Source organism: Phytophthora sojae, assembly GCF_000149755.1.
Source record: "Phytophthora sojae unplaced genomic scaffold PHYSOscaffold_7, whole genome shotgun sequence".
In the NCBI taxonomy this organism is placed as follows: domain Eukaryota; phylum Oomycota; class Peronosporomycetes; order Peronosporales; family Peronosporaceae; genus Phytophthora; species Phytophthora sojae.
In genome coordinates, this window is record NW_009258121.1 from 1409085 (window position 1) to 1435168 (window position 26084).

The following is a 26084-nucleotide window of genomic DNA, read 5'->3' on the forward strand; positions in this document are numbered from 1 at the left end:
GAGAGGCGGCGCCAGATGGCATGGAAAAGCTATGTTTTTGGGGCGCCGGGGCTGGTTGCTTGGTGGTCGTTGTGCTGTGCTGTTGGTTGCGCCGTGCGTGTTCGTACGTGCAGTAATGAATGCGTGAGGGACATTAAGCCATAGGGCGGAAATTTTAGCCCAGCTCAGCTGGATTCGGCCCGGGATTGTCGGCTGGTCCCAATGGACACGGAGCAACGATTGTACTATGAATTTTCAGGGTTTTCTGAAGTTTGACGCGGTGGAATCGCCCGACAAGACCATGCTCTTTTGCGTCGATGGCCTCTGCGACGTTCTACGGGGATGCCTGCGGTATCATCCACGCCGCGCCGCGAGCGAGCGGGGGGCTGCCGCTACCGGCTAGCCGGGCGAAGAAAATCCAATCTAACGTCACTTTGCTGAGGAATTTCCATAAATCAGTGATTTTCACTGAGATTTGACAAAACCTGAATTCACTGATGCAGCATCAGTAGTATCGTACTAGCGCATCCATACAATTTGCAAGTCAAATGTAGACCTATAGTAATACTAGAAATAGTACATGTAGATAGTATTTTATCTACTACAACTAATACTACATAATATAGTATCACTGTCGATGTTATTAGTACATACTCCGGTTGCTACGGTACAGTAGACAGGCGACCCCAACCAGTGGCACTTACGTGATTTCTGAACTATGCTTGAAGCGCATACCCCCTTCCTTCCTAGTTTTTGGTTTTCATGCATCGATAGTAGCTTCAGATGAAATATGTTATTTTTAATAGACCAACGTTTTGTGAAGCCAAGCACCCAGCCCTATAAAAGTGATAAAGTAGCAATGAGGACAGCCTTGCGGAATGCCAACCGCTTCAACCTCCGCTACAGGTCCTCCGTCCACGGGTCCACGGATCCTGCAATCTCAGGAATGAACCGCGTTCGAGTTGAGCGAGATTGTGTTGTGCGAGTTAAGTTTGGGTCCGCAGAAGATGATAATGGTCGACGGGCGAAAGGCTCATAAACATCCTGGTAGGCTCTTAGTCAATGTAGCAGGAGATGCGTTGTAATGGAAACGCAAATTTACATACCACAGATACTGTAGGTAACAGGTAATCCGTAGATTTCAGAGCTTCTTCGTGCAACACGCGCGACTTTGTATCTCGTTGAATTGCGATAGCGATAGTGACTGCGCCGCCGCGGTGAAGATGCTCACACTAAGTTCTATAGCTATCCCAGCCTATGCATAGCTCTCGTCTTCATTTGATCGGCTACAAATAATCGGATGTAGGTTGCACTAGCAGCTTTACTCCTACCCCAGAATAAATGTAGTATGTAAATAGAGACATCTTACCAAAAAAATAAACGCAGGTCGTGTAAAAGTCTCGTTGAGGATGATATTATATTGTGCTGCGATATAGTAACTACTAGTAGTGTATTGGCAACTTATAAAGTGGCGGATTCCCACAACGTAGAAAGACAAAGTACTTCCGCACCCACCTGCAAACATTGTGTGCGTCACAAGGTTTTCGGTTCATGTTCTTAGTTTAATATGTCGGATCCCATCGGTACTCAGTTCTTTCAAGTCTCTTACCGCGGCGACTCTGCTCGGATGTGAAGGGGGGAAACATGTCGACGCATAGTTAAGTAGGCTACGGCCTTCGTCGTGGTGTCTGCTTCCTTCACATCGACTGGGGCCTTGCCCAACGAGAGCCTCGCGGTACACTTCGAAATAATATAGTAATCGAAAGAAGCGATTAAATACTACTGTAGTATTACTATTTACCAAATCACTGAGTAGTTTCAAGCTATCACAATCATTTTGTCAAATCTCAGTGAAAATCACTGATTTATGGAAATTCCTCCACTTTGCTCGCTTATCAAGCCCTCGTTTGTGGCGAGTGCTCGGTTTAACAAGCGGCAGGTGTCTATCCAGGTCTTAGTAAGCTCTCTCTACGTCGGCCCTCTCTATCTACTTACTAGCGCCACTCGGTGAGCCGCTTCATGGCGCCGCACTTGTTGCAGGCGGACGCGTGCTTGGAGTTCATGTGACCGCAGCCAGCCTTGCTGCACTCCCACTTGTCCGACGTCGTGATGGCCGTCGCCGACACAGGAGCGGGCAAACCGCACGCGTGCGCTGTACCCACGGGTTCCTTCGCCGCCTCCCGCTTCTGCAGCTGCTCGAAGAAACTCCTCGCGTCTACCGGCGCCTTCTCCTGCTGCTGCTGCTGCTTCTCGTCTACCTGTTCGAGCTTCGTTGTTGCTGGAGATCCTTCGCCCTCCGCTCCTTCCAGTTGCTCCTTTTTGTCCTTCTTGTGCTTGTGCTTCTTGTGGCGCTTTTTCTCCTCCTTCTTGGCTCTCTTCAAGTGCTTCTTGTGCCTCTTGAGGCGCCTCTCCTCCTCGTCTAGTGAGCGAGAGGACCCGCTGCTGCGGCTCCGGGAGCGACTGCGCCTCCTGCTCTCACGCCGGGGGTCGACGGGGCTCCTACTGCGGCTCCTGCTGCGTCTGCTCGGCCTCCAGCCATGGCTGCGGCTCCTGCTTCGGCTCGGAGAGCGGCGGCGACGGTCGCGCGGCAGACTGCGGCTTCGACTTCGGCCCATTGGAAACTGCACCGGCACTGTCCCGACTCAAGTGCCCCAAACCCCAATGGCTCCACTCGTGAAATCGATGCATCGCTCGAAGTGTGCGATAGCGTTGCGAGGCGCCTGGTGCTTGGACGGAGAGCGAAGCAACTTGAACCGTAGCTTCTCGTAGGCTACAGGAAACTCGCACTTGTAGCGCAGCAAGCAATGGCCAGATGCATCCCAGGAATGACAATCGTATGAATTGCTACGCTGTACAGTATTAAAAGCCGCATAGCTTCAGAGCCTACAAACCAAAGGACAAAGGCAACATCAACCGTCAAAACACTGCACTGCACGTACAGTCCAAAAGTGTCGGCCGTCTTTTGATCCAATACGTAGTATCCATAGTATCCATATAGTTAGCCCTATCGCTCAGCCACTTCCACTCGGCGCTCTTGCGTGAGGCGGTCCATGTAGTCATCGAAGCTAGGTTTAAAGCCTTGCCAACGCTTTTGGGGGACACGCCCGCAACCTTTCAGAGCTTGCTGAACTGGCGGGTCTTGTTGTCTGCGGGTTGCGTCTCTGGGCCTCGTCACAGATACAGCCCTCCTGCTTTCAAAGTTGCTTTTTTTAAAAGCTTACTTAGTAAAGCTTTTAAAAACTTGGCCTCAAGCTTGATGCTTTCACTGTAACCGGCTACGGTATACGGCCCAGGCCCTGGACCCCGTATCCAATTGCTGTGAAGGCGAATGGCTACCAAAGTTCAAACTCCATCTTCAGACTGAAGTTCAGCTCAACCAACGCCTTCAACGTCACCAAGCCCGTTAGACCCAACACGGCGAGCACTTGTGCGATAGAGTTACATCCCCCATAAAAAATAACCGCGCTTACGGGTTGTGGAGGGCGTTCGCATAACCTTACCGTGCGCGCCGTGGTGACCAAGATGAATGCTGTTCAGCGAGCCGAGGGAGCACTCGGTCGCGACATGTTCGCATCTCGCGCTCCCCATCTAGTCAGCACCCAAGCGACACGGCCACCGCCGATTGGCTGGTGGCGGTTTGTTAAAGACCGATGCGTGCCAGAACGTGCCCATAATGGGAAAATATCTGCCTGAAAGTCCACAGTAAAATGACAATATCCTCCGGTTTCGACAATACATTTATTTTTCGCGATCAAGCTCTGTCAAATGTTGTCAAGCCGCGTCGACGACCGTTACAAAACTTCAGATTTGGCTGGCTGCGCTGTGACCTGTGACCCGCTTCTCCTCCTGGGCAGCGGCTCATTCCCGCTTCGGCCACCAACCGCTCGGATCCTTCCTCGCTCAGCCACCCGCACACAGATCGATCACCATGGGCAAGGGACAGCGCGCGCGTAAGGCCGCGGCCGACGCCATGCTGGCCGCCGCCATGGCGCAGAGCAAGCCGTCCGTGCTGGAGCAGGAGTACCACGCGCCGTCGTCGCTGCAGGTCGTGGCGCCCAAGGCCCCGTCGGGTCTGGGCGTGGTCGTGCCGCCCGTGCACAAGAAGCCGTCGCCGCCGCCCTCCGAGACGTCCGCGTCCTCGTCGGACGACAGCGACGAGTTCCGCGAGCTCGCGTCCGAGGAGCAGCGCGAGGCGCTCAAGGCGCTCGAGGACGCGGAGGCAGCCAAGGCGCAGCTGAGCCCCATCCTGTCGCGCCTCGTGGCTGCCTTCTCCTCCAAGGGCGAGCGCAACGCCGCCGCCGCTGACATTGTGGCGGCCGTGGAGGTCCTGGGCGTGGCCAGCCCCGCTGCCATCCACCTGCTCGACGAGATCAAGAAGTTCCTCGTGGCCAAGCCCACCACCGCCCGCGAAGGCGCGCTGCTGGCCGTTTCCGCTCTGCTCAAGAACGAGCAGCTGTCGTCCGTGATGGAGCCCGTCGTGGTGGAGCAGCTCATCACCATCATGCAGCGCTACGCCGACTCGGAGCACGTCGTGAAGAACGTCGCGGCCTCGCTGGCCAAGACGATCGCGCAGAAGGCGAACCCGCTCGCGATCCACACCGTGCTCAAGCAGATTTACAAGGCGCTGGAGCTGCGCCAGTGGCAGAGCAAGGTCGCCGCGCTCAACCTGCTGAAGGAGCTTAGCGAGGCTGCCAGCGAGGAGGTGTCTGGCTGGCTGCCGGAGATCATGCCGATCGTGACCGAGTACGTTTGGGACACGAAGAAGCAGGTACAGGCCGCCTCCATTGAGGCGCTGATCGCTGTCTGTTCCAAGATCAACAACGACGACGTCGTGCCGCTCGTGCCCACTCTGGTGGGTGTCATCGCTCGCCCCGAGGAGACCATGAAGGCCATTGACAGCCTGCTGGCCACCACTTTTGTCGCCAACGTGGACGCGCCGACGCTGTCTCTGATTGCGCCGCTGCTGCACAAGGCCCTCCGCGACACGAGCATCCACAGCTCGTCGCTGAAGCGCAAGGCGTCCAAGATTATTGACAGCATGTGTCGCCTTGTGGTGCGTCCGTCGGACGTGATGCAGTTCGTGCCGCTGCTGCTCCCGCAGCTTGAGACGGCCATTGACCGTTTGATCGACGAGGAGGTCGTTGAGGCCGCCAAGGAAGCTCGCGCTCACCTGGTGCACGCCGCTGGTGATGGCGAGGCGATGGAGGAGGACCCCATTGAGATCCGTAACAAGCTGGAGAACGACATCCACACTGCGTTCACCGACACGCTGGACCGCCCGACGCACTCTGGCCTGAACGACTTCACCCTTGCGTATGTCTCGGACGTGTGCACGGAGCTGGCCACCCAGAACCGCGGCTCGGAGTGGCGCGAGATCGTCATGGCTTACCTGCAGCCGCACATGCACCACAAGGACGCGGAGCACATCTGCGAAGCTCTGCGCGCCGCCGGTGGCGGCCTGGGCGAGGAGCGCGAGAAGTCCACGGACCCCAACGACGTGTGCGACCTGGACTTCTCCCTCGCGTACGGTGGCAAGATTCTTCTGCGTAATGCCCGCCTTCGCTTGACTCGCGGCCACCGTTATGGTCTGATCGGCCAGAACGGTGTGGGTAAGACCACGCTCATGCGCAACCTGGCCAATGGTGCCATTGAGGGCCTCCCGGAGACCCTGCGCTCGGTGTACGTGCAGCACGAAGACATTGTCGAGAGCCAGGGAAGTCTGCTGGAGTCCATGTGCAAGGCCCCGGAGCTGTCGCACCAGACCCGCGAGACTGTCGAGAAGACTCTGGTGGACATTGGTTTCACACAGAAGATGCTGGATGGCGAGATTGACGCGCTGTCCGGTGGTTGGCGCATGAAGCTGGCGCTTGCTCGCGCCATGCTGTACAACGCCGACGTGCTGCTGCTGGATGAGCCGACGAACCACCTCGACGTGCATGCCGTGCAGTGGCTGGTGGACTACTTGAACTCGCTCGAGACGATGACGGTGCTGCTGGTTTCGCACGACACCGGGTTCCTGGACAACGTGTGCACGGACATCTTCCACTACGAGTCCAAGAAGCTGGTGCTGTACCCGATGACGCTGTCCAAGTTCGTGGAGATCCACCCGGAGGCCAAGCACTACTACGAGCTAAAGTCGTCTGACATGGTGTTCAACCTGCCGGAGCCTGGCCGTCTCGAGGGCATCAACTCGATGACGCGCCGTATTCTGACGCTCGACAATGCCACGTACACGTACCCGGGCGCGTCCAAGCCGCAGCTGAACGACGTGTCGGTGAAGTTGTGTCTGGCGTCGCGTGTGGCTGTGATCGGTGTGAACGGCGCCGGTAAGTCGACGCTGATCAAGATGATCGTGCAGGAGACGTCGCCCGACACGGGCACCTTCTGGAAGCACCACGCCGTCCGTGTGGCGTACGTGGCGCAGCACTCGTTCCACCACGTGGAGAAGCACCTCGACAGCAGTCCGGTCGAGTACTTCCAGTGGCGTTTCGGCGGCGAGAACGGTGTCGACCGCGAGCTGAGCGACCACGTGAACCTCAAGCAGACGGAGGAGGAGAAGAACCTCGTGGGCAAGAAGCAGGGCCAGGTCGAGAAGATTGTGTCCCGTACCAAGGGCAAGCGCGGCACGCTCGAGTACGAGTGCAAGCTCGTGGGCATGACGGAGCGCCACAACAAGCGCTACACGCTCGAGCAGCTCCAGGAGATGGGCCTGGGCGCTCTGGCCGAGGCGGAGGACATCCGTCAGGCCACGCTGGCCGGCGGCCTGGACCTGCGCCCGCTCACGACCAAGGAGATCCAGCGTCACCTGGACGACTTCGCGCTGCCGGCCGAGTTCGGCACCCACGGCAAGATCCGCGGTCTCTCGGGCGGCCAGAAGGTGAAGCTTGTCATCGCCGCCGCCATGTGGAACCGTCCGCACTTGCTGGTGCTGGATGAGCCGACGAACTACCTGGACCGCGCGGCGCTGGGCGCGCTGGCGGACGGTATCCGCCAGTACGCGGGTGGTGTCATTATGATTTCTCACAGTGAAGAGTTCTACAACTCGCTGTGCACGGAGAAGTGGCTCGTGGAGTCCGGCCGCCTGACGATCATCGGTGAGGCCCAGGAGAAGGAGTACCGCGCCGGCGGAGGCCGCAAGGTGGTCGAGGAGGAGCCCGAGGAGGAGAAGAAGGTGGGCAGCAACATCAACGCGTCCATGAAGCGCACTAAGCTCACGAACCCCAAGACGCTGCGGCCGCTGAGCAAGCAGCAGATCCGCAAGCTCAGCAAGCTCTGTAAGGCCGCGGGTGTGTCCTTCGACGACTACGTGGACGGCCTCACGCGCGAGAGCCCCGAGTGGAAGTGGCTGTAAGTGATAGACCTAACTTACTATTGAATCAATAGACGACCGACGCTTTTGTACGTGCAGCTATGATGGAAATCGCGGGGAGAGATGGTCATCTACATTCCTATTGCGACGCTAGGAAATCCAGTGGAGTCTATGCCTAGGCGAGGTACTTGAAAGGAAGGGTGGAAAAACACACTACTAATACATTAGTTTGCGAGCTTTATTTTTATCTTGATTTTTGTATGGTGTGGCTCTTGGCGATAATTGTGACGCGGTGCAAAATACGTTGGTTTGTATACCAGGCTGGTATTACCAGTCCTTTTAAAAAGTTCAAAATCGGCAGCGCTAACACATACACTGTGCTTTAGTAAATAATACCAAGCACATATCTAAATAGCACGTCATAACTCTAAAAATTGACCGAGAAACGGCCCAAGATGTACCCTGGCGATACTTTATGACGCGGAGTGTATGGTAAAGCAAATTGCATAAGGGTATTGTGAATTCCGGCCAAATTTGCCGAATCGGGTCGGTTTGGGGTCTGTCCAACCGACCAATACAAACATCAAGTCATTTGCCGAATCGCCGGCCAACAAACATATGGATAAATATCGTGACGGTGCCGACACAATTTTTTTACTTGATTTAAGCATAGGCAGACTGACCGCAATGCATGTATATTGACCAATGACATCTAGATATACCCAATATCGGCCAATGAGCTTGATTAGGTGTAGGGTAAAACGATGCCGACGTCGTGCCGACGTATAATGTAGGCACGGGGGCGAAAATATGCAGGGCGTCAATACGAGCCACCAGTCTACTGCTCATCACTCGAATATCTGCCCTCTTGCCGACAGAACACTCGGAACCAGTATGAGCCTCCAAGACCTCGCCCCCGCCAACTCCCAGCGCGCTCTACAAACCGCAATCAACGCCTTCGGACGCTTCGTCGCGACCCAAGGCGTCTCCATGGACTTCATCGCTGCCTCTCTCGCAGATGATAAGAGTGGGGCTGTGTTTGTGAAGCTCATGGACCGCTTTGGCGTTCATCTCGCCTTCGTCGAAGGCCGAGGAGGGAAGCCGCTGGCCAAGAACTCGGTCATGAGCTACTACCGCCATGTAAAGAACTGGCTGCTCGACACCTACCCGACCCACCGAGCCACCATCGAGAAGAAACTACTCAAGATGGGACAGACGCTCGAGCGCCATTGTCTGAAGCGCATCGAAGGTGGAATGGTCAAGAAGGCGCCTGCCTGCAGGAAGGAAGACCTACGAATTCTCATGGTCGGACTCTACTATGATGCCACCAGCCCCAAGGACTACCAAGATGCCGCGTTACTGGCGCTGATGTGGTACGCGTTTGGCCGCGCCTCAGACCTGGGGTTCGTGGTGAAGGGAAACCTGTCTGTGAGTGCGGATGGCGTTGTGTTCGTCCGGCTCATCCGCGTGAAGACTTCAGACGAGCAGTGCATCTCTCTCTTTCCCGACAAGAACAGCTTCATCACGTGCCCCCTGCATGCGATTGCGATGGCCCTGGTGATGCAGGACGCTCCGTGCGCACAGCTGCTGGATCATCCGCACCTTGCCGCAAGCGGCGACGAGAGTATGACAGCCCCTGTTGACGTGCCACTAGCTGAGCTCTTGTTGCCTGTGAGAACGACGACACGCCAAGTGAGCCGCCTCAGAAAAAGCGTAAACTGCCTGAAGAAAACATGAAGATCCACGCCTACGTGAACCGCGTTGTCAAGACAGCGTCTGCCGCTCAAGCTAAAGCGGTGCCAACTGCAAACTTGACGTCTCACTCGTTTCGACGTGGTGGGGCTCAGCATGCAAACGGTGATCCACTGCTCAGTGCTCAGTGGATTTTCGATCATGGTTCGTGGAACATGACGGCTACCAACAAGGCTTTCGCTTACGTGTTCAACACAACCAGTGAAGACCAGAAAGTAGCACGTGTTCTCAGCGGGTGGGACTCGAGCAAGGAGCCACCGGTTCCAACCCTCTCCTGGCTCGACTCCGCCAGCCGGCAGCAGGCACTGAGCTTGGGAAATCTTCTTTTCCAGCCAAGCGTGTGCACCCAAGACCCCGAGAAGAAGCTCAACGCCCGCGTCGCTGAAGTTCTGACTGCCGCGCTGATCCAGCATTTTCCCGAGGTACTCGAGCGCTACCCGATGTGCCCGTACGCTACCCGGATGCGCGAATGCCTGATGGCGTTGGGTTTACCAAAAGCTCAAGTTCTCGCGTGGAGCTCTGAACTACAGGCGAAGGTGGCACAAAAGGATCTGGAGGAATCTCAAGACGACACGGAGGCATTCACAAGAGAAGAAAAGCTGATCAATCACCAGAACTGCATCATCGGCGAGCTGATAGCCATGAATCGAGCCTTGACCGAGCGGGTCACCCAACTGGAGAGTCAGCGCGAAGTTGGTCAGGGTGACTCCTCGACAAGTTTGCCGGCACCGGTGGTGGCAGCACAATCGCATTGCGAGGATTCCGCTACTGTATCGAAGTCGTGTGGAAGCAAGGCTCTCCCGAAAGGCCCAGCGGCTATTTGGTTTGAGTGGTACGCAAAAACACTGCGTATGTGGGACGTGTGTGCGGATCGGCAGAAAAAATCAGCGTACAAGCACACCGTGAACTGCATGAAGCTCTTCTTACCAAACGGCTTCGCGCTGGACCCGTCGGCCCCTGACTACACCAACCAAGTTGTTCGTACCGGAATTGAGGCCGAATCCGGGATGTACAGATTTCTCGAAGAGCACGGAGTCAAGAGCAAACTTGGATCAGGTGTACTCAAGCAACTGCGCAAGTTTTTCCGGGAAAGCAAGCTCAACGCTCTAGTAGACGCGTACCGTGCTCGCGTTGCTGTCGCAGGCGTAACGGACCCAGCGTCCAAGGAAACGCAAGAGCTGTTTACACGGAAGTAGTTGAGTTATAGTTTCTAACGTGGGGCTATAATAAATGTTCTGCACCGCTACACATTACACTTCGATAAATGTATAGCGTACAGCATGTAGTGCGCGTTTGACTTTCGTACGCAACTGCTGGAACGCCACAGAGCTTCATAATATCGATCTACTCTTAATCAGCTCATGCATTTGACAAGATCTTGCACTGCAGTCGAGGCGGTGTGCTACCACTCTGAATCTTTACTGTAGCCATTTTAATAGTAAAAAATAAGAGTGCTTCTGTCTTAAAGGATATTTTATGATTACCCAGAGGTTGCAGATTAAACAACGGTTTTGCGTAAAACTAGGATTTTATTGTTGGTAGTTAATCGGCTCGACCGCGTAAACACAGCCCAGATCAGCAAAGAAGTGGCGTAATCCGTCTTCGGTACTTGGCTTGTAGACGAGCTCGTCCGAGTCGATGAAGTAGTGCTTGTTGCCCACCGCCGCGCCAGCGATGCAGTGCCAGGTACCCTCTTCTTGGCCAAAGGGCCTACCGATGATCACAAGGTGCCTAAAACTAGACCTAGGAATCTTCTTGAACCACCTTTGCGAACTGCAGTTGAACGTGTTGGTACTGTTCAGGTACCGCAGCTGATAGCCCTTGGCGCGAAGCGCTTCATGCAGTGCTTGCATAGAATACGCCCCGTACTTCTCATCGCCATGGGGGGCTGGCCCTTCTTCCTCGGGTGCAGCCGCGTTAAGACGACGCACGATTGGCACCAAATCCTCGACGGTTAAAAAACGTGGGTTTGCACCGCATTGTTGATCGAGTACGATCCATAGAGAGAATATCTCTCGGATGTACCGCTCTGATTCTCACACATTGGACCGCCCCTAGTCCGTCTACCCACAATGGATTGCATCTCTGTTCGTGGAAGGTCTAGCAAATCGCCGGACGTGAAGAGAGACGCGCACCAAAAAAAAAACTCCCCACTCTTACTTAGCACTGACGTGAAATCGCTAGCAAATCGCCGGCGGGGTGAGCGCAAAAGCAAAAGTGAGAAGGACTGCATCGCTGCATCGAAGGCGACGAGCGCTAACCAACCGTGTAAATTTCAATGCTTTTAATACAGTACAGCCAGATGGACTCTCGAAAAATGAGAAATGTATTGCGTTTTTGTATGTTACGCAGCGCTAATGCTGCTGTTTTAATAGCCAACATGCAAACGCTTAAGTTGGTAATAGCGGCAGAATTACAGGTGTCAGGCTGTTACTGCCTGACACCTGCAATCCAGGATTTGCTCTGGCACTGCTGGAGCAGTGGCGCATTTGATTGCTAACCGCCTGGGCCCCATGCCCGATGTGCATGATGTGTCTGCTTTTTTTTTAGCCAATCCCAGCTTGTAGGCACTCTGTCGGCCGATGTCGGCACCGTCATGGTATGGTTCTGTGCCGCCCGATCCGTGCTTAGTAGAGAGTCAAGGGGGCATAGCCGGGCGACCATAGTCAACCCAAGTGCTTTGGCGATTCGCCGGCGGTTTGCCACGGTCGATTCAATCCGCCCCGCTCGGAAAATTTGAGTAGAACTCACAGTACATACAGGCGTTACGTGTTTGGCTACTCTTCAAGAGTACGCCCAATGAGTCAGCGGCAATGACTTATATTGTGTCGAATTGCACTATTGAAAACACAAAAGGGATCGATTTATCGTAGATCGGCCTCGTTATGCTCAAATCCACGAGGAAATCGATCTCGAGCCCTGATTTGGATTGTCGTAGCTCGAGTTATTAGCCGGCCTACTAAGTAAATAGATCGATCTGTCCCTTTCTTTGACCTCGTTTTATTAAATCGACCTCGACTTAATAATAAATCGAGGAGGGCTCCAAGTCAAAACGACAAAAACGTTTGCAAAGCACAATACAAATTTAGGATGTAACTGTGGGCGTTTTCTGAATGCCGCCTCTAAAGTATATTCTAAGCCAGTAACACTAGTGTAATATAGGATACAAATAACATACATTTGAGTGATGTATCGACGACACAGATAAGTTTTAATGTGAAAGGCTCAAGCAATTGGCTCTTAATAAACCTGCACTTAGTCATACCAAACGCTCACCAGCGTCTAGCCTGATCCACGATGTCTGTAACGGGGTTACTTGCAAGGGTACCCTTTGGGTACGATACAGAGTACCCCCATAGCCTGTGAGCCAGTCGTCTGCATACAAGTAGGGCTGACTATGCTAGATAATTAGCCATATATACTAGGAATAGGCGCCGCCGCTGCAGTACGCTTTCCAGACAGTTCATATTTTTACCAATAAGTATTTTTGACTTGTTTCGGGGGTCCTCGGATAGGATCCTGGTTGGACTCTTTGAGTCGGAAACTTTTCCTCTGAGCAAGGCACTATTGCAGCCACGCTGTAACGTCATATACAAAACATGTCTGCGCTGGTAAGTTGAGCCCTTTACTACTCATTCAGAATACCATTCGCTAGCGTAGATCATATTTTGGCGTCAGCACAGTCCTGCGTTGGTTGAAGGAGTCGGAGCATGCCTGCTAGGCGCAAGGTGTCCGCTGCACCTGTTGAGATTATTATTTTTGCACCAATGTCTACAAAACGATTCATCTATGCTTCTACACAAGACAGCTCTTCAACGTTACTGGGATAGTGTTTATAGTGTATTCTATTCTACGTTGGCTGGGGCTGCAGCTAAGGCTGTCCCACAAAAGCGCTCGAGCATTTATCCGGAGAGGTAGTGGTTGCGGAGCTGAGGCCTTCACGATCAAGATGGATATTCGATATCGCTTGCCGAGCAGTAGTCTTCTCAGAAATATATCAAAGAATGAGCTATATTTTATGCACCGGGGCGCGAATTCAGCTTGTGGAGCGCTGTCCATTTTTCGATTCTCTTCGCGGGGACCTTTCCGGGTTGATTGAAAAAAACTGACTTCAGATGCACGAACTGCAGGTATCAAACACGTGTATGTAACCGATTCGGTCGATCTACCGCTTTACTCACCTTTCGTGAGGTAGTAAGATTATGCTTGGGCAACGCACACGCTATAACTATATTCAGAGCTCGTTAGAAATGCGGCGATGCGGGCTCGTATCCATCCATAAGCGTAACCAGGTACGTCAAAGTACCTTGGCTTTCAGCACCATGCTGTGAGGCGTGATGCACTACGATAAAGACAAACATACGTACTCGGTTGTAGGCCAGTTGCCAAATCCTTCAGCACCTGGTCGATCAGCCTTGTCCTTTGTTCAGCCCTTGCACCACCGCTAACCTACACTAGGCACTACAAGAGATCTTGTGTAGCTCATCCTCTGGAACCTTGGCTCAAATCGGCTCGGGTCGGTCGATACGTGTTTCTCACTCTGCTATCCACTTGACAGCCTTTTCATTTCAGCTACGCTTTAGGTCCAGATTTGCATCCAGCAGTAACGATAGTAGATAGTTCACGATGGGTCCTAAACGAAACTCGCTTCCCGCTTGGCAAGTCCCTCCCCTCGGATGGAATACCCCGGGTTTTACAACACACAGATACAGTATCCTCTTTTTTTAATAGATAGCCAGTGACGTGGAGTGTGATATGTTTATTTCGGATGCGTGTGGCGATTTGGCGAGACCCGGTGCTTGCCGTTAGCATGGGCTCACAGGATCTGAAATGTGCCCTCCGGGTGAGCGCTCATGTTCGGCGCGGAGCAACACATCCTGTCCGCCCGCCGACTTCCCTGACCGCAGGATAAGGCTAAGGCGCGCCAAGTGCAGCTGGTGAACGTATCCTGGTTGCTGCCGGCATTGGATCCGTCAAGACATCGGACCAACCCCCAAATTCGCCATGCCCAACAAAACCCCATGCGCCCAAGACATCGCTGGACAAAGCACACTGCTTTCCAGACTGGATTCTGGCGCTCCCGATAGCGATGCACCGGATGCAAAGCTGACGCACAGGATGGAGCCGGATCGGATGAATGCTTAGGTTCGTATACTGGATCATGACCACACCAACAACAAGTCCTGTACCGTCATGTATGTACACATCATGCCGGCAACCACAGGCCGGATCGACCAAGAACGTCTAGCGACACCTGATGACCCACTTGATTAGACGCACAGGGCCTGCGCAAGGCCGATGAGCCCTCCGAGTTGGTTTCTGCTTCATTAGGATCCATTTGATCAGTTAGACGTTCAGAAACATGCTTGCATCGAGCCAGTCCGGCATTGTTTTTTTAATAAGAGATCTTGATATGTGTTTAGAGCTACAGCAGGTGAATTCACGTTCAGTACTCCGAGATTGGTTGTGACGGGGCACACAGCACTTCTTAACAGAGGAAGCTGGAGTATACAAACTCCAAGTAAACAGCCGTTGACGTGTCCCTGGTCTGAAGGGGACGACTTGACTTGCAACAGAGGTAGATCTAAGACTGAGTGTATTTATAGGTTGGTACAGATTTGGCCTACATAAAATCCTAAGTTCCCTATAGCCTGTGTCATACAAAACGTATCTGTTGGCTCTGAGGCCTTTTGGGTCACTATCCAGGGGAGTGACCGATGCAGCCATCCCGGAATAGTGACAGGGTCACTATTCCATGTAACCCCGTTACATCCTCCCCCACTTAGATTCGATCTTATCGACCAATCAGAGCGAGGTTACGCCGGCAACTCACATTTCACTCGCAAAGTCGAAATCCAACGACAACGGCGCGAGCTCCGGCGCCTCGGCTCTCTGGCCTCACAGAGCAACTGGCGCATCACCGAGCAAGCCGCAGGGTCTCCACGTCGAACGGAAACATGCGCAGTGTGCGCAGTGCGAAAGCACCTTCAAAACCGCGGGCCGTCGGGCCGAAGACCAGGGCGGCCAAGGCCAAGGACGTGTCGTCCGCGGTGAAGGAGGCTACGGGGGCGACCGAGGAGGCAGTGCGCTCTGGTAGTAGTACGCCGGAGGGTGGCCGTCAGGCCCAGGCTCGGAGCAAGTCTCCTGACGCCACGCACGGCATGGAGGAGAGTCCTCGGGGCCGTAAAACCCGATCCGCGACTGGGAAGACTCCGTCTTTGTCCGCACAATGATCCGGTACTCCGGGGGGCGAGAAAGTCTCCGAGGGTGGCACGCACGCTGCCCAAGGCACGGAGCTGGCGGGAGGCGACACGACCAACGCCCCGGCCGACGCACCGGCCTCAGCCGAGAAGGAGGCGGAGGACACCGAGTCCGGCGCAGGCGACAGCAAGCCGTCACACGACGGCGTCACCATGGCCGACGCTGAGGCCGTGGACGAGAAGTCACTGAGCGACACGGGCTCCAAGCCCAAGGGGGTGCCGTCATCGAAGCATCTGACGCTGGCACAAGGTCGTGAGCGTGCCTAAGCGTCGAAGGCGGCTGCCGCTGCGAAGGCCGATGAGGCCAGGGCGAAGAAGCGTTCCGCTTCCAGGTCGCCTCGCGGCTCCAGCTCCAAGCTGTTCAGCGACTCGGAGTCTGAGAACGAGGAGGGTGCCGTCCACTAGCCTAAGGAGCTCTCCAACAACATCGGCGAGCCGCAGCAGCACTACCATGCTGCTAGCTCGGGCGCGTATGCCAGGCAGCTGACTGCAGCGACTGCTATCGAGTCTTCTTCAGGCGGGAATGCCACGTATCCACAGGGCTACTTCCCGCCCGAGCCTGGCACTGGCGCGCCAGCGCTGTTGGAGAAGCTCTCGGCTCCTCGTGGCCTTATCGGCGGGTAAACCTCGAGGGGTTCCTATGATGCGTGCTCTCGTTGAGAAGGAGCTACTCTTTCTTGGTGACGTTGAAGCCGCCCGGTGTGTGCTACTAGTACCACACAAGCTCACACTGAAGGAGTTCACCACGCTTCGCAAGAAGCTGGAGGACAAGGGTGGACTCCATCCTGTGTGGAGTTTCCACTGGGTCAAGCCGAATGACAACATGACCTGGAGCGAGGTGGAAGACCTCTTCTGGCGCTACGTCCAGCGCAAAGGGTATTCCGACCAAGAGTTCAAAGAGCTCCGTGAGGATCGCACTCTGTCCGCTATCCTGGACCCGCGAGCTCCGCATCGAGTTCGCTCAACACGTGAGCTAGCGCATGCTCCGCCCGAAGATGACCGAGCTGAAGCAAGAGGCGAGAGCCAAAGCTCGTGAAGAGCGTGGACGCGGTGCGACTACGTCTGCTACCGTGCCCCGGGTATCGGCCAAGAAGCCAAGGACTACTTACGAAGCTGCCGCTGCTTCTCGTCCCATATCGCAACTGCTTTCGGGCGGTCTGCCTGGAGCTGCTCAACAGGCTCCCACGAGTTATCCGACCCAGGGTAACCCCTCCACTTCACGAGCAGCTGTCGCTTGCCATGGAGCCGCCGCTCCCGGACAACTCGTTCCACGTGGTAGTGGATCTGCCCATTATGATCAAGGAGGGCCGGCGGTGGCCTCGCACGGCCATGGCTACGAGTCTGAGGCGACGCAGCCGTATGCTGGGGCCCCGAGTCAGGTGGTGGCCTTGCAGCAAGAGGAAATTCGTCTTCTCTGGGAGCGCGTGTACGTCCTCGAGATCGCGCTTGGCGTCGGCCTTGGTGGCGCGGCTGCCGCTCGTGCTGGTCAGCCTGGTGCCGTGGAGCGGCTCCGTGAGGATGTTGTCTCGCTCTATCAGGAGACTCGCAGTCTCCATGGCCGCGTGGATCGTCGAGCTGACCTGTCCTCTTACGACTCGCTGCGAAACCAGCTCGCTGGCCTTCGGGCCGAGCTTCATGGCCACGCGCCGTATACGGAGCAGTAGTATCCCCCCTTATATCAGGCCCAGTTTGGCCAGGGTTCATACGGGTCCCCTGCGTATACTGCTCCGATGTACGCCGCGCCGTCTTACGACCAGCGCGCGTACCAGGCGCCTTGCCGCGACCCGACGCCGCGCTCCGAGGAGCTGCGCTCTTCCCCCACCGGGCCACCCTCCGCTTTCTGCGGGGCGGCCAGAGCCAGAGGGTCATGGTACCTCTTAAGACGACCCACGTAAAACGTCGGGTGAGTCGTCATTGACTTGGGCAAGTCTATGGTGTACGCCGCGCCATGCCGGCTGAGACCGTGAAGGGTCCAATGAAGCGGTGCTTCAGCTTGTTGCTCTCGACCTAGCTAACAGTGTTTAGCGGTAGGTTTCTAGTATCTAGGAGAACTAAATCCCCAACCTTAAACACGTTCATGTTTCCTCTTCCATTTCGGTCAGAGTACTCCTTCTGTTTGTATTGGGCTTGCGCCATGGTAAATGTCTCTCACTCTGCTGATTATGTTCAGCCTGGCTTCGACAAACGAGGACAGTTGCTTCCGCAAGGCGGCTGGACTCACGTCGGAGACTTGGGAGGAAAAGGTTTTCCGAGCCTCTCCCCTTCTTAGGACCGAAGCCCCAGTGCTGCCTCGTAAAGTGAGCGGCACCTGAGGGTGGCGCAACCCGTTCAGATAAAAGGGCGTAAAGCCCGTCGATGCATGCACCGCATTGTTGAGTGCGAACTCAACCATGAGCAAATGATCAACCCAAGAGCGGGGCATTTCCGCGCAGATACTGCGGAGCATGTCCTCGAGCACGCGATTGACGCGCTCTGTCTGGTCACCCGTCTGCGGGTGGTCCGCCGTCGACATCGACAGCCGTGTGCAGAGAAGGCGAAACAGCGTCTGCCAAAACGCAGCGGTGAACCGCGGGTCTCGATCAGAGACAATGGTCTCGGGCAGACCGTGGTGGCGGAAGACACAGTCCATGAACAGGCGAGCGACCTCATCGCCAGTGACGGCGTCACGAACTGGAGCAAAGTGTACCATCTTGCTCAGACGGTACACAAAGGCAACAACACCAGTGTTGCCACGGGCATCGGCCGGAAGTTCGAAGACAAAGTCGAGACTCATCGACTTCCAGCAGTCCGCTGGGACCGGCAGGCTCTGCAATGGTGCCGAGGCGTGACCGGCAGGCTTCACGCGCTGGCACGTCTCGCACGTCCGGACGTAGGTGGCGACCCACTTGTGCATGTGACGCCACCAAAACGTCTGCGAGACAGACGCGTACGTCTTCTCACAGCCGAGATGGCCACTGGATGGAGCGTCGTGCGCCTCCATCAGGATGTCGTACTTGAGATCCTCGTCGTCGGGTACGACAATACGGGGAGGATCCTCGGGCTCAACCCTATAGTGAAGCAAGCCATCAGCCCACTCATAGCGGTGCAGTCTTGCACGCTGTCGGGGCGTGAGCCACTCGGCCTTGGCGTCCGAGCCAGCGGCCAAGAACCGCACAAGAGGACCGAGACTGGCATCGTCTCGGTACCCCAGCCTGATGCGATCATACCGATCCGTCGTGACCCGACTAATGTGAGCAAGCTCGTAGTCGGGTCGGCGCGACAGCGCGTCGGTAGGCACGTTCAGCTTGCCCGGCTTGTACTCTGTACTCGACATGGAGGTTGTATTCCGCGAAGAATGACAGCCAGCGCGCCATCCGCTGCGAGAGGTGCGGCGTGTTGACGGCCGTCCGCAAGAACGCGTGGTCTGTATAGACGACAAAGGGCTTCGAGCCCAGGAGATGTACTCGGAACTTGGCAAGAGCGTACTTCTACTTCATTGCAAGTAGCTCCTTGTCATGAACTGGGTAGTTCCGTTCGGCTGCCTTGAGCTGCCTGGACTGGAACGAGATGACCCGTTCGCGGCCTTCATCGTCGGCCTGCAATAGCGCACAGCCAATTGCGTAGCCAGACGCATCACAGACGACGCTGAAAGGCTTCGTCTCGTCCGGCAATGCCAGGACTGGCGCGCGCTGTAAGCTCGCTTTGATGTCGTCAAAAGCATCTTGATGGCGACGCTCCCAGCGCCAGTCAGCATCCGTCTTCAGGAGATCCGACAATAGCTGTGCCAGCCCGGCGTAGCAGCACAGTACTTGTGCAAATACTTGGCCAGGCCCAACCACTGTTGTAGGTCCTTCTGTGACCGAGGCGGCGACCAAGCCGTGATGGCCTTCACCTTCTCTGGGTCCGCGGGGATCCCGGCTCTGCTGCTGACGAAGCAGCCCAGGACCTTGATCTCCTCAACTGTGAACACGCACTTGTCGATGTTGGCATACAGCTTGTTTGCCCGCATGACTTCGAACACACGGCGGAGGTGCTGGAGATGCACCTCCATGACCGTCTGGCCTGCCTCGACACGGCTGTGGACCAAGATGTCGTCAAAGAACGTCTGTGCGAACACACGCAAAGGTCAGAACAGTTGTGTGATCAAGCGATTGAACTTTGCCAGGGCGTTTGAAAGCCCCTGAGACATGATCAGCCACTCCCAGATCATACCGCTCGGCGTGCTCAACGCGGTGAGCGGGATGTCGCTCTCACGCATCAGGATCTGGTAGTACCCATCCACCAGGCCCAGCGTGCTGTACAACGTGCAGCCGGCCATGTTGTTGGGCTACAAGTCCTTGCGCGGGGTCGGTGTCTGTGCAGGTACGGTCGCTCTGTTCTGCTTGTTGTAAGCATGAACCAGACGCCACTTTCCGTTCGGTTTGCGAACACAGAAGGTAGGGGTCGAGTGCGGAGACTTCGACTCCCGCACCATGCCTGCCTTCGCCTTGGCGGCAAAGAAGGCATCAATGACTTCACACTGCTCCCGGGGAAGAGGCCATTGCCTCGTGACACAGTACTTCGTGCCCGGTACGAGGTCGATCCCGTTCCTGATTCCGCTGTCTGGAGGGAGATTGGACGGTGGATCCTTGGACACCACGTCCTCGAACTCCTTCACCAAGGGATACACCGGGTCCCAGGGGTTCTTGAGAATATCAGAGCCCATGCGCAACGCGTGCTGTCTCTGGAACTCCTCCAGGAGTTCCTTGTCCATAACCGAGGACGAGTTCAACTTGGCCGACGTGGACTCCGGTCGGAGGAGAACCAACTCTGCGATCTCCCCGACCTTTAGCTCGGCCAAGAAGTCCTCCATGGCGAGCTCTTCAAGGCTCAGCAACTCTGAAACCTCGGGCAGAGCTGTTAGCTCGACAGCTCCTGCCTTGATCCGACGACCGGTCACGCCGTCGAAGATGTGACAACACTCTTCGGCGGCTGGAGCCTTGGCTGGAGTCGGGCGTCGCTGGCGAATGGCGTCGTCGACCACGCGACTAGGCCCAGCTTACGACGTGACGCTCGGGTATCTTTGTCTCGTGGCGCCACCTTGACGGCACCACCGATCTTCTCGATCTTGTGCGGAACTACGCTACTTGAGCGGAACTAGGTTACCCACCTTGTTCTTGAGTGGAACTTGGTTACCCGTCTTGCTGAGTGGAACTATGTAACACCTCGCCGTGTGGAACTTGGTTACCCACACCAGGAGCGCTTTCAGCGACTCCCCCATCAGTTATGATCGGAGTAACCTCCTGTGAAACTATGTTACCCGCATCGGAAGCGCCTGCAGTGTCTTCCTCATCGGTTACGGTCTGAGTGACCTCTCGTGAAACTTGGTTACCCACGCCAGCGCCAGCAGCACTTTCTCCAGCAGCCCTTTCTGCCTGCGGTACTTCGTTATCCGCATGTGGACCTAAGTAACCCACCTGGTAGGTGCTGTCCTGCACCTCCGCTCTCAGGCCTTGACCGGCCCGCCCGAAGTCTTCGCTGGTCTCGACTACTCCCAAAACCTCGTTAGACGCTGCTGCGCCCTGGCGGCCCTCGCGAGCGCCCCAGCTACTGCTAGAGGTGAGAGTATGACTCACCAAAGCTCTGTCAGAGCGTGGGGGTCGGGTGTCACCGATGGCCTTGCCGCGCCAGTCAATCCAGGGATCGTGCTGTGGCGAAGCGGCTCCGAGAAATTTGAAGATCGCGGGGGTCCTCTTGGACACGGCGCCCGAAGTGCCGACTAACGGAGGGGGTATTCCGATCTTCCGTGAAGTTGCTGATCCTCACCTTGTGTACCCGTCGGTGGGCTGCATCGATCTTCGGGTGATCACGAGAAGACGCGCTTGGGGTAGAGTCTTGGACTGTCTGACGGGGCAGCGGCAACTTGTGGCAGCAACGCGGATACGCTTCACGCTGCGCCGGAGTAGTTGTGGCGGCTTCGATCCGAGGTTGTCTGGATCGACACTCGCCGGCCAGGTGTGATCTTGGCCTGGGTTTGCCTTGTGGTCGGCGTGTGACCTTCCTTTGCCTTTCTCTGCTTGCTGCTTCCTATGGCGGTGTGGGTGAAGTGAGGGTTGACGGACGCAGGTCCAAGCTATCCTGGCGTCCGAGGTTCCTTGATCTTGGGGAGTAAGTCGATATTCATAGCGTCGGGTGGGCCAAAGTATGTTCCGTGCCCGGTAGTGCGAAGACGAAGACCACTTGATCAGTAGAAGGTAAAAACAAACTCTGTTTAAATGTTAGCTTTGCCTAAGGCCTCTGTCCTATCGTTATCCTGCTCCCCTAAGGTCCTGGCGCGTGCTCTCTGGCTCCCTTGAGCATTAGTGGTGCCGCTGGCTCTCTGCCCGGTGGCTGCGCAATCCATAAGCCTGAGATCATCACTCCTTCTCCAAGATCACGTCATCCTCGCCAAGATCGATATCATCGGCTTGGATAGGATATACCAGGGATTGACTCGCCAGCACTTCCGAAGAGATTGCTCCACCTGACCTTGCCCTATTGGCCTTCGTGCTCGTTGATATCGTGCCAGACTACACCGGGACGCGCTTGCCGATCTTGTTCCACAACGAAGCCGTCGGTTACCATGTCAATCTTGGTCACCATTGTTATCGGCGCGAAAATCGCCACATCCACTACACCACAGTGTTTCTCCAGCCACAGCATGCCCAGGATCAAGTCGTGCTTGTCCATGTTCAGGACCAAGAACGGCTCCGTGCTGCGAAGTCTTCGAACTTGACAGCGAGGTCTATGTGGACCCGAGGTACTTCTACCACCGTACCGTCGGCCAGTTTGACGGAGACCAGCCAGTTGCCTTTGCTGCCTCGCAGCGCATCGGCGTACTTGCCGCGATTGCGTGCGACTGTCTGGCGGCGCGCAAAGTTCTTTGACGCCCCGGAGTCGATCAGGATTCTCAAGGGATGATCGTATCCCGGCATACTCGCGTGCACCACAAGCAGCCCACCGCTGCCCTTCTCCGCTTCGAGAGTACACAGGCTCTCAGGGGCTAAGTCCCCATGGCGCGCGCCACCTGCACGCCCCTCATGAAGACTTAGTGTTTCCCCAGTAGGGCGCGCCGCCCCTATTGGTGTCCTGGCTTCTGCCAGCGACCCCTAGAGCCGAAGGGCTTCGAGGAGAACTTCTTCGTCAGTCCTCCCACGGGACAGGCACGTTTCATGTGCCCAAGCTTGCCACAGCCGTAGCACCGAATGTCGCTCTGCTCGAACATGCCCAGATCCGTGGGAACCGGCCCGTTGGTCGCTCCATTGCCGGAGTTACCATTTGGCGCAGCGCCAGAGGCAGGGTTGCTCTGTCATACCGTGGCGGGGGTACGAGCCTGCTTGTGGCTCTACTCCTCCTGAAGGGTGATCTAAATCCCCTCCTCCATAGTGTTTGCTTGCACGCGGAACAGTTGCGTACGGGCAGGACCGACACGCAGACCATTCATGAGCACGGTCACCTTGATGTGTTCAGGTAGGGGGTTCCCCACCAAAGAGGCAGTGAGCACTCGCATCTCCTGGATGTACTCATGCCGCTCGCGCCTTCTTTGTTTGCAGGCGAGGAAGCGCGAGCGCTGGCGGTACTCGTAGTTCGCCGGAAGGAACGCGGTCCGCAGCTGCTCACACAGCTCAGACCATGATGCGAAGCATCCAGGCGTTGTCGCTTCGCGCGTATACGCCCAACTCTTAGCGCGACCACTAAGGTTGGAGAGCGCAAAGGCGACACGGAGTCGCTCGTCCGAGACGAGAGCCGCGTCCATCGCGAGCTCAACCTCTCGAACCCAGAAGTGAAGGTTCTCGCCTTCCTTCCCTTCGAAGGGGTGAACCTTCAGCCGCAGCGGTTTCGGTTGCTCCGGCTTCGGCGCGGCCGCAGTGGCCTGCAGCCTTTGGACGTGGGCGATGAGCCCTCGCTCGTAGGTGTCGAACGCGTTGATACGCTCAACCTGCTCAGCCGGCGTCGGCGCCGCTAAGCTACGCAGGGCATCTGTCCCAAAGAGGCCTGCCATCTTCCGAACGGACTCGTACCGCGAGAGGAAACTCCGTCCAATCCATCTTGGCTCGCTCGATGAGATCACAGAGATTCAGCTAGTCCTGTCGTGTAGGAATACACCGATTTCCTAGTAGATGTAGGCACAATCCCTTAAGACAACACCCACTGAGTCAAGATGAGTAGCGATAACTCAGCAGGCTTGTCGGGTTAATGAATATGAACCTAAAGGCCCAGCTTCACACCCGTTCCTCGGGTTGGTCGTTTCCCCTTATGTCCCGTGGTTTCCTTAGGCCACCAGCAAAGCCCAGCACTTCCAGTTACGAGCGACGACTGGAGTGCTCTTAACACGCAACAACCCCGCGGCCCCTCCAAAGGAAAAGTCCTGGCCACTGGTAGGCCGTTCGCGAGGGTGTCAGAGAACTCTCCGACGGTAAGAATCAATAGGAAAGCACTTAAGCTGCGACCCAATACACGGCGGTAACTCGCCTTCAATACACGGCCCTTTCTCTACTCTCTTGGCCTTGTCGGGGTAAACGCACACCACTATGCTAGTAGGCACGCTCACCGACAGGCATCTCCCTCCCTACAAGATTACCTTGGACACGGGTCGTCACGGACCGTGCAGCCAATCATCGCCGATCCCGTTGGTCCTTGTCTTTTTGCCGCAAATTGCTGCAAGCTGCTGCTCAGCTGCGGCGAGATCTCGGGGGCAATTTCCAACACCATAGTCCAATCTACCCACGTAGGCGTAGGATTGACTACAAGTGCTAACAAGTGTGACGGGGCACAGCACTTCTTAACAGAGGAAGCTGGAGTATACAAACTCCAAGTGAACAGCCGTTCACGTGTCCCTGGTCTGAAGGGGACGACTTGACTTCCAACAGAGGTAGATCTAAGACTGAATGTATTTATAGGTTGGTACAGATTTGGCCTGTATACAAATCCTAAGTTTCCTATAGTTTGTGTCATACAAAATGTATCTGTTGGCTCTGAGGCCACTTGGGTCACTATCCAGGGGAGTGACCGATGTAGCCATCCCGGAATAGTGACAGGGTCACTATTCCATGTAACCCCGTTACACCGATAGCAACTGTTATATCCGACAAAGTCAAACAACCAACCCTCTATTTTTGTCATATCCGACACCAAATTGGTGGCCAAACGGTACTATAATACTGTGTACATGTATTACAGCGCACAATGTGCATTCACTTCATTGCAGTGTTGTTATGCAGTACAAGTTGTACAGTACAACTTGTGCATAGTCGGCGATGAGGAATTACCAAGTTGGTCGTTGCACTGTTTGCCAAGATAAACCCCGTTACTTTCTGGCAAACAACTGCACGTACATGTACTGTGAGCCTGTCGGAGACGCGATGTACGATAGTCGTCTTGGCCGCACCGAAGCCATGCAAATCCGTGCCGGTGTTGCTAGGTTGAAGCTGATCTGAATTTCCAGAATTTAGAGCTGGTTTAGAAACGCTCGCTCTAACTGTACCGTACTGTACCAATTTGATCTGACCCTGTGCGCAGCGGGCACGCCTGCTGATTTGGTCCGCCCTCTGTCGGCGATGATGTCCTTGGTGCGGCTGTCGAGCCGAAAGTGATCAACGCGTTGTCCTCGACAGCCGGCCCCATCGCAGCGTGTCTTCCTTGCTTCTCTCTGCCGGTGGCTCTCGCTTCGCCAACAGCAGAGCTCTTGAGTCGCCGGCAGCGCCGATCTGGGCTCAAAACAGACGCTCGTTCGCTCGGCTTCGCTGATCGACAGCAGCTTCTGGTTTCGCATGGTGTTGTGCAGAGTTGTCACGAGATTCCGCGCACGCTGGTGAAACGCGCAAAGCCGCTCGGCTCCTCCCTCCCTCTGCGCCCCTCGCAAAAAGGTCGCCGACCATTGTCGAGACGTACAGTAGCGTTGACGCTGATCGGTGAGCGGCACCAACGTGGGCGTAAGCACTCCATTGCCGACGTCGCAGCGCTCTGAAAGCGTAAGGGGCAGCAGATGAGCCCCTCGCGATTCTACAGCTTCTACAGCTCCGATCTGACGGCACATCAGATTTAGATCTGTGCGACCCAGATCCGCGTGTTTCTCGCGCTTTACACATCCCGACCTACACATCCAGTGATCCTTTCGATTGCCCGCTCGGCAGTCGCTCGTTGCACCCCTCCTCCTCCTCCATGCCGGTTGCGGCGCCGCGGGCAGTGCCGAGAGATAAGTACACTGTATCCGGTCGTACGAAAATTGGGGCGCCGAAGTCACGATCGGAGGCTCATTCACGACTGGCCACCGCTGACGCAAACTGGACGGCGGGGCCAGCTAGCGCCATCTCCAACTGCGGCCGGAAAGCGTCACGGCATGCCGCGTCCGCGTTCCCAGCTGCCCTCTTCGGCAGGAATCGGTCATAAATCATCGCCGGGAAGCTCCGCCTGGTGGGTTATGTCTGCGCGGCGGTGTCCAACCCCGGTGACTGCTGCGTCACCCGCGCTTGACGCCGCAGCTGGGCTCACACACGCAGATACTGGCGCCTGTATCATTCATTCGACCTTGGAACAACGGCCGCCAAGTGTGACTTACAGGCGGGGGCTTGCGATCCCAAGCCTGCTCCGCTCCTGGCCGGAGCAGCGGCGCTGCTGGGGCTGATTCGGCCGTTGCCCACGGCTTCCGCGAACGCACGCCGCGGCGCCGCGACGATCGCCCGACACACAGGCCCTCGTTTCACAGGAAAGACTCGTCAAGCCTCGCTCGCTTTTGGTCCGTTATCGTCGAGTCTGAAACGCCAAATTTGAATCGCTCGGCCGTTTCT

The 26084-nt window shown here is 55.9% G+C and overlaps 5 protein-coding genes across 5 annotated transcripts; 3 read left to right on the forward strand and 2 right to left on the reverse strand.

The window, feature by feature from the left end:
* Positions 1–1973: 1973 nt before the first annotated feature.
* On the reverse strand, positions 1974–2594 carry PHYSODRAFT_317268 (hypothetical protein; the record flags this gene model as incomplete). Its single annotated transcript, XM_009533954.1, has 1 exon — positions 1974–2594. The coding sequence occupies one exon, from the start codon at positions 2592–2594 to the stop codon at positions 1974–1976; it is 621 nt and encodes a 206-aa protein (XP_009532249.1).
* Positions 2595–3907: 1313 nt separating this feature from the next.
* Positions 3908–7375, forward strand: PHYSODRAFT_562900 (elongation factor 3-like protein ABCF transporter family; the record flags this gene model as incomplete). Its single annotated transcript, XM_009533955.1, has 1 exon — positions 3908–7375. One exon carries the CDS (start codon positions 3908–3910, stop codon positions 7328–7330), a length of 3423 nt encoding a protein of 1140 aa, XP_009532250.1. The 3' UTR covers positions 7331–7375.
* Positions 7376–8182: 807 nt separating this feature from the next.
* PHYSODRAFT_400848 (hypothetical protein) lies at positions 8183–8518 on the forward strand (the record flags this gene model as incomplete). Its single annotated transcript, XM_009533956.1, has 1 exon — positions 8183–8518. A coding segment is annotated over one exon (336 nt), but the record flags the coding sequence as incomplete, so codon positions are not given.
* A 110-nt stretch (positions 8519–8628) lies between these two features.
* On the reverse strand, positions 8629–8820 carry PHYSODRAFT_517613 (hypothetical protein; the record flags this gene model as incomplete). The annotated part of the gene is made up of 1 exon (XM_009533957.1): positions 8629–8820. A coding segment is annotated over one exon (192 nt), but the record flags the coding sequence as incomplete, so codon positions are not given.
* Positions 8821–9681: 861 nt separating this feature from the next.
* On the forward strand, positions 9682–10236 carry PHYSODRAFT_515455 (hypothetical protein; the record flags this gene model as incomplete). The annotated part of the gene is made up of 1 exon (XM_009533958.1): positions 9682–10236. The coding sequence occupies one exon, from the start codon at positions 9682–9684 to the stop codon at positions 10234–10236; it is 555 nt and encodes a 184-aa protein (XP_009532253.1).
* Between the last annotated feature and the right edge of the window lie 15848 nt (positions 10237–26084).